The 8,119-nt window shown below is 57.6% G+C and overlaps 1 protein-coding gene across 1 annotated transcript in view; it reads right to left on the minus strand.

Annotated features, from left to right (window-relative positions):
• PDILT (protein disulfide isomerase like, testis expressed) overlaps nucleotides 1-5,816 on the minus strand; it is a 28,946-nt gene extending 23,130 nt beyond the window's left edge. Inside the window, exon 1 of the mRNA XM_036460230.1 lies at nucleotides 5,612-5,816. Within this exon, the coding sequence (XP_036316123.1) occupies nucleotides 5,612-5,816 (205 nt within the window). The remainder of the gene's footprint in view (nucleotides 1-5,611) is intronic.
• Nucleotides 5,817-8,119: the final 2,303 nt, after the last annotated feature.

Consider the following 8,119-nt stretch of genomic DNA (forward strand, 5'->3'; position numbering starts at 1 on the left):
AATATAGTAATAATATACAGTTACATATAAATACAACATGCACTGTATGTGTGTATATATACATACATCATACATAAAATAAATTTTAACATATTACATATTATATTGTACACTAGAGGCCTGGTGCACAAAATTTGTGCACGGGGGAAGGGGTGGCCCTCAGCCCAGCCTGCACTCTCTCCAATCTGGGACCCCTTGAGGGATGTCTGACTGCCTGTTTAGGCCCGATCCCGATGCTAAACCAGCAGTAGGATATCCATCTCACAATCCAGAACTGTTGGCTCCCAATTCCTTGCCTGCCTGCCTTCCTGATTGCCCCTAATCTCTTGTGCCTACCAGCCTGATTACTCCCTAACCATTCACCTGCCAGCCTGATTGATGCCTAACTGCTCCCCTGACAGCCTGTTTGCCCCTAACTGCTCTCCCCTGTAAGTCTGGTCACCTACAACTGCCTTCCCCTGCAGACCTGATCCCTCCTAATTGCCCTACCCTGCTGGCCATCTTGTGGTGGCCATCTTGTGTCCACATGGGGCAGGATCTTTGACATGGGGGCAGCCATCTTGTGTGTTGGAGTGATGGTCAATCTGCATATTACTCTTTTTATTATATAGGATAGAGGCCTGGTGCATGGGTGGGGGCCAGCTGGTTTGCCTTGAAGGGTGTCCTGGATCAGGTTGAGGGTTCCCTTGGGATGTGGGGTGGCCTGGGCAAGGGGCCTGTGGTGTTTGCAGGCGAGCCACATACCCCGGAAACCCAAGCAGAGGTCCTGGTATCTGGGGTTTATTTATCTTCTACAATTGAAACTTTGTAGCTTGGAGCGAAGGCCTGGGCCTGCCAGGGTGTGTGGAAAGCTTGGCTTCCTTTATCGCTGGGGAAACCCAAGCCTCTCTCCTGCTCACTCTGTGGCCAAAGCCATCTTGGTTGGGGTTAATTTGCATACTCACTCCTGATTGGTTTTGGGCATGGCTTGTGGGTGTAGCGGAGTGATTGTTAATTTGCATATTACTCTTTTATTAGATAGGACATGTAATAGCTGCTATTATTATTGTAAGATTTTTATGGTCAGACACTAGAAGAGCAGCAGGGAGACAGGAGAGCAGGAGCACCCTCCTGTGGCAAGTCCAGGAGCTGACAGGCCAAATTGCCCACTGCCCTCCCACTGCATAAAATATGCAGGGGACTTTCCAGTAAAGAGGCCAGTGTGTGGGATGGAGGGAGGAAAGGGGGGTTGTAGGGAGAGGTTGTGATGCTCCCCACCCTCTAAAGCCACCCCCTAGAGTAGGGGGTGTCGAACTCAATCAAAGAAGGGGCCAAAATCTAAAATCCAGCCTAAATCGCGGGCCGAATGGTTTACTGAACAGTCATAAACTGCCATTGTGATGGAAACGCAGCGGAGTGCAGTGATGACAGCGCGGTGCGGGCCACATTGCAAGGCCTGGCGGGACGGATTTGGCCCGCGGGCCTTATGTTTGACACATGTGCCCTAGAGTGAGCGCTAGCTGGTTTGGCTTGGTGGATAGAGCATCGGCCTGCAGACTGAAGGGTCCTGAGTTCAATTCTGGTCAAGGGCACATGCCTGGTTGTGGGCTTGATTCCCAGCAGGGGCCATGCAGGAGGTAGCTGATCAATGATTCTCTCTCATCATTGATATTTCTATCTCTCTGTCCCTCTTCCCTCCAATTTGAAATCAATAAAAATATATATTTTTTTTAATTTGTACAGTGACAGCCTAATAATCACATTGTCAGGAATAGAAGTGAATCTCTATGTTGTATACCTAAAGCTAATATAACATTGTATGCCAATTATCTATACTAATAAAATGGTAATTTGCTAATTAGAGTGGATGTCTTTCGGCCAACCTTCTGGACAAAACCATGGTGGTGGGGCTGAGGCAGAGGTGGTTGGGGCAATCAGGCTGGCAGGGGAGAGCAGTTAGGGGGATCAGGCCAGCAGGCAGGTGAACAGTTAAGGAGCCAGCAGTTCTGGATTGTGAGAGGAATGTCCAACTGTGGGATCAGGCCAAACTGGCAGTTGGCCATCCCTTGAGGGATCCCAGATTGGAGAAGGTGCAAGCCGGGCTGAGGGGGCCCAACCATGCATGAATTTCATACACCAGTCTTCTAGCACTGTATTAAAATTTTAAATTAAAAAATTCCTGGCTGGGCTTAGGGTGGGAAATGTCCTGGCCCTCACACCTGGGCCCTCACTCTGCTGGTCCCTCACACCTGGGCCCTCACACCTGGACCCTCAAACCTGACCCTCGCACCTGGGCCCTCACACCTGGGCCCTCACACCTGGACCCTCAAACCTGACCTTCACACTTGGGCCCTCACACCTGGGCCCTCACACCTGGACCCTAAAACCTGACCCTCACACCTGGGCCCTCACACCTGGACCCTCACACCTGGGCCTTCACACCTGAGTCCTCACACCTGGGCCCTCACACTGCTGGGCCCGCACACCTGGGCCCTCACACCTGGACCCTCACACCTGGGCCCTCACACCTGGGCCCTCACGGTCTATTGTCTGGGCAGGGGGTGGAGCCAGGGAAGTGGGCCGTTGGCTTCTTTTTAAGCCCGAACCTTCATCTTTTTCCAGCACCCTTGTCCATCTGGGGCACTTGGAGAACAGAAACCATCCCACTGCCACAGACAGGTTTCAAGTTCTATAGAGAAGTCTTTGTGAAGCAAGACAGAAAGCCAGCCCGGGCAGCAGGCACCGGCCCTGCCAGCCCTCCGCTGGCCAGGAAGTGAGTGGTCCTTTTCACCAAACACCCTGTCAGCGAGTAAGTCGGGCTTTCCCCCACAGAGGATGCATGTCCCCCTGCCTTGGCCATCACTGCTTTCAGTGCCCTCCCTCAGCACCAGCCAGGCTGCAGCCCTGCCCGCCGGCCTCTCCCGCTGCCTCCCAGAGCGGTGGGCCTGGGCCGGCCTGTGGCTGACAGCCTGCAAACCTGGGCTTCTAAGGGAGCAGCTCCATGCAAGAGAAGCATCGGGGGCGTGGCTTTCACAGCTCCACACCAGCTCAGGCTCCCACATCAAAGGGAAGGAACGTTGTGATAGCCAGGAGCTGACAGCCAAAGGCAAAGACCTGCCTATAACAATGATGGGGCTTCATTCAGCCATCCACCCAGCCAGCCAGGCACCCACCAATCCATCCAGCCACCAAGCCATCCACCCATCCATCCACCAACCCACCCAGCCATCCACCCATCTACCCCCACCCACCCATCCACCCTGCCACCAAGCCATCAACCCATCCACTCACCCATCCCGTTCTGCCACAAACCTTTCACCCACCCATCCACCCAGCAACCCAGCCATCCATCTAGCCACCCAGCCACCAACCCAGACATCCACCCACCCAGGAATCCACCCAGGCATCCACCCACCTAGAAATTCACCCAGCCATTGCCCAGCCATCCAGCCAGCCATCCACCCACCCACACATCCAACCAGTCAGCTGGCCACCCAGCCAGCTGGCAAACACAAGATCCTATGTTAGGATCTGCCTGAGCTGGGCACTGCTGTAGTTCCTGGGATTGACAGTGAACAGGTAGAAACCCCGCTCTCATTGGAGAAGACAGATCACAAGCAAAAGAAAGAAGTGGGCCAATTCTGGTCAGATGTCAGTGCCTGGGAGAAAGCCCACCAGTGCTAAGGACACGGAGGGTCGGGGGACTGGGTTTGAGCAGGGAGGCCGAGCAGGGACATTTCCTAAAACTGAAGGCAATGAGAGCAGGCCATGTGACATGTGAAGGGAGTGTGCAGGCAGAGGAACAGGAGGCACAAAGCCCTGAGGTAGGGCCTTGCAGGCCACTGCACAGACTGGTCTTTCCCTGAGGGTGGTGGAAGATATGGAGGGTGAGAGGCCAGTGAGATGTGACCTGACTTACTTTGTCCTGGGTTCTCTGAATGCTCTACGGAGATTAAATCAGAGGGAAGTAGTGGCCAGGGGGGCCTGACAGCATTGACAGCCCGGGGAGGTGGTGGGGGCTGGAGCCAGGGAGTGGCTGGAGCCTGAGGTGCCATGGGGGGCTGCTGTGCTGAGCCAAGACCAGATCTGGGTGGGAGTGGGAGAGAAGCTGGGGACTCTTGGGTCGCTGGCCCTGCCACCAGGAGGAGGCCAATGGTGAGGATGTCAAGGTAAGATGAACACACACATCCCTCCCAGAGCTGTGGCCGTGCCCTGGCCAGCTGGACGTGCTAGTGTGGCCAGGCTTGGCGACGCCAGGATGGCACAGCCTCCTCGGGTCCTGAGTGCCACCTTGTCCAGCCTGGCACATGTCGGGCGCTCGCTGAACTCAAACACTTTAGGTTCCCCCATGAAACAGTCACGTGGCTTGTGGTACTTGAGGCCCAGTAAGATGTTTTTAGAATATGGCTGTGCCTTGGTTTCTTTGTCTGTACAAGGAGAAGTTAGTGGGTCCTGCCCCTGAGGAGGGTCCTACACGGAAGCAAAGCGCTGGCACCAGAGTGCCAGCCACCGGAACCACTGTGGTGACCTGGCTGGCCAACCTTCGGCCTAGCTCTGACAGGTCCCCTCTGGACGGGTCCCATGGAGATGTCTGGATCCTAGCAGACCACTGTTCCTGGGCGAGGGAAGGCGGTGGCAGCATTGTCACCAGCCCCAGGCTGCAGCCTGCCTGTGGCTGGCGCTGGGGGTGGGGCGAGCCTGTGAACAGGCTGTGCTCTGCCGCAGAACGCAGACGTGGCCGTGGTAATGGCCGAGAGCCAGTGTTTGCTGCCTTTAGCAGAGAGTCCGCCCCCTGTGAGCCCCAGAGCTAGCGGGGGAGGGCTGGAGTTAGCCCCTGAGGAAGGGGAGTGCCTCCTCACACGGTGGACATGTCTGGGGCATCTCTGCTCTCAAGCTGGCATGTGTGCCTCTAGCGGAGACACAGGCACTGCCCACCGTGCACGGCTGGGAGTGGCCCCAGCAGTGCCCCTGTTGCTGAAGGTGGGAAGCCCATGTCAGACCAGGCTCCCACTCATGCAGGAGACAGTGTTCTGAGGGTGACCCATCTGCCACTCTGAGGGCAGTTCACAGTGTCCAGGTGCTCCCAGGGGTGGGCCTTCCGTGGGCATCAACAATCCAGCCCTCAGGGCAGGCCAGCAAAGCCCTCACCCTCGCCCTCGCCCTCGCCCTCGCCCTCGCCCTCGCCCTCGCCCTCGCCCTCGCCCTTGCCACTGCCTGGGCTCCATCGCCACGGCCTGGGCTCTACTGCTCCCTGTAAGCAGCGCCCCAGGGCTTCTCCTCAGCCACAGCGGCAGATGGCTCCTTGGCCTCCGCCTTTGCTGGTTCTGCCGCCAGAAAGCTGTTCGTCTGGATCTGGCCTGGGCTGCTGCCTGCCTGCCCCAGGCCCCAGCTGAGTGGTCCCCCCTCAGGAAGGCCCTCCCTCCTCTCCGCCTCCCTCATGGAGCCCCGGCCCAGAGGAAGGCTGCCTAAATGCAGATGCATTGCACTCTCCTCTGGGTGGGGATGAGGTTACATACACATGGTTTTCTAACGTTAGTAACATGCGTTCTCGTGTGTAGCAATACATAAACTCCTCTGTCCTCCAGGACAAGGAGCAGGTCTCCCCCATCGCCCCGCCCGGGATGGCACTCACAGAAAAGCACCAGGAGGAAGCGGGTCTGGTTGAGCATCTGGGCCAGGCCTGCAGCTGTCAGCACCATCAGGTGGCCCTCCTGCACGATGTGCAGGGGCTGCGGCATGGCGTCCTCGTCCACGTCCTCGCCGTCCTCCTCCGGCCAGGTCCACACCGCCGACACGCAGGCGCCCGCCAGCAGCAGGGCCCCCCAGGGCAGCGCCATGGGCCTGCGGGCAGAGCCGGGCCCTCAGCAACGCGGGGTCGGGCGGGCGGGCGCGCATCACGCTCCCCCTCCTTCCCTGCGGTGTCCGGAGGACCTGGCTGAGCACAGCCACTGTCTCCCCAGCGACGCCCACCGCTGGCAGTGCCTGGAGGAGGGCCGCACAGCCGGGGAGCCTGGCACGGGAGCACTCAGAGCCCAGGCCCACTCAGGGCAGCGGGAAGCCAAACCCCAGGCCCGCAGCTGAGCCCACGCTCACCAGCCACTAAGCAAGTCGCTAAGCGATGAGCCCTCCGAGGCTCCGGCTCTCAGAAATGGCGGGTGCATCCCACCACAGCCCCTGCCTCCCGCTCCTCCACTCCTCCGCTCCTGCCTGAACACCCATCACAGGAAGCTCACCACCACCATGGCCCCGTTTTACTTATGAACAAAGGTTTTCCTCAAGTGCAATGAGGTCTTTTAAAAGCCATGACTAGAGCACATACTTGTAAAATGCCAACCAATACAATACAAATGTGAAAAGTGGAAAATAAAAACCTTTCCCATGACCACCTCCTCAAAGGCTGCTGTGAAGTCGGGAATAAATCCTTGCGGGTGGGGAACCCCCTATAGACTCAGACATGCATGTTGTGTGGTGTTCCGATATCTCACTCCCTAACACGGAGTATGTTCTAAGCGTCTTCCCTTAACAGCACATACTAGATCTGTAACATGGCTTCCTTTTCTCTTTTTCTCTTGGGTTTTTGTTGTTTGTTTGTTTGGCAGAAGCTGCCTGTCTCCATAACAATCTATGTCTCCCTAACACTCAGAGGGGGCTCAAGGAGCACAAACCAGAGGGAACAGAGCCAGGCACCACAGGCAGCAGCCATGTCTCCTGCCCTGGTGTGGCCACTGGGCCCCAGGCCCGGAAGGGCACCCGTCCCTGAGACCCCCTGCGAGCCCCCGCCGCCTCTGGGGGCACGGAAGCCCGCAGGACGAAGGGCCGTTCTCCTCTCCCTTTTGGCCTCTGTAACTGGTTCCGAGTCCACAGGCGCGGCTGCCCCTCTTCTCCCTGTGATTTCTCTTTAAGAACGCTGTTTTACTGACTTAGCAGAGAGAGGAAGAGGGGGGAGGGACATCCATGTGAGAGAAACATGGATCGGCCTGCCTCCCGCCCGGGGCGAGCCTGCAAAGTGGGCACGTGCCTGCCGGAACCCAGCCGTGGTTCACACCGCGACCTCCGGGCACAGGGCGATGCCCAGCCAGCTGAGCCGCCCCCGGGCTTTCTGATAAACTTTCCCTGCGGCTGAGTCCTGGATCTGAGTCCTTCTTTAGCCAAACTCAGGGGCCAAGGCCACCCTCTGGTGCCGTCCGCCTTCACCGGCCGGGAGCCGCCCGGGAGCCGCCTGGGCTGCTGAGCAGCTCCTGGGCAGGGGCAGAGGTGGCCAGGAAAACACGGGGGCTCCTAGTGTCCCTCTTACCAGAGACCTCTCCATTGGGGGAGCCCCCAGGCAGACACCTGCCAACTCCAGCACCATCTCACTCACTCATCCGCATTTGTCCATTTGTTTCCTAGTCAAGTGTTTCATTATCTCTTCATACATGGGAGGTCCCACTCCCGGCACTGGGATTGCAGGAGCGAACCACATAGACATATTCTATGCTTAGAGCCTGGGGTCTAGGATGGGAAACAGCGATGAGAGACAGGGAGAGAGAGAGAGAGAGAGAGGGAGAGAGAGAGAGAGAGAGAGAGAGAGAGAGAGAGAGAGAGAGAGAGAGAGAGGAGAGAGGGGAGAGAGGGGAGAGAGAGAGAGAGAGAGAGAGAGAGAGAGAGAGAGAGAGAGGGCACTCGGAGTGCAGATTCGGAGGAGTGCTGAGAACCAACGAAGCAGGAGGTTGGAAAGTGACAGGTGAGGGGGACTGGGGACTTTTTAAAAATCCTCCCCCGAGTCTGTGCTCATTGATTTGACAGAGGCAAGAGGGGGAGATAGAGAGGGAAGGAGAGCAGGGAGAGGGAGGGAGGGAGAGAGAGGAAGAGAAAGAGGGAGAGAAGGGGAGAGAGAAGCGGAGGGAGAGATGGAGGAAGGGAGGGGGAGGCATCAATATGGCAGGGAACATTGACTGGCGCCCCATGCAGGCGCCGACCAGGCTCACACCCGCCAGTTCAGAGCACCATCCACCAGTGAGTGGGGGCCAGAGCAGGTGTGACAGGGACACGGGAAGGCTTGCTCCGGAGCCAGCGGGTGTCAGAGCAGCGAATGCGGGCACCGTCGCGTCACTATCGCAAAGACGTCTCCTCTCCTCGCTCTCCTGAGGCTGCAGCTCCC

This window comes from Pipistrellus kuhlii, unplaced genomic scaffold, assembly GCF_014108245.1.
Source record: "Pipistrellus kuhlii isolate mPipKuh1 unplaced genomic scaffold, mPipKuh1.p scaffold_m20_p_31, whole genome shotgun sequence".
NCBI lineage: Eukaryota > Metazoa > Chordata > Mammalia > Chiroptera > Vespertilionidae > Pipistrellus > Pipistrellus kuhlii.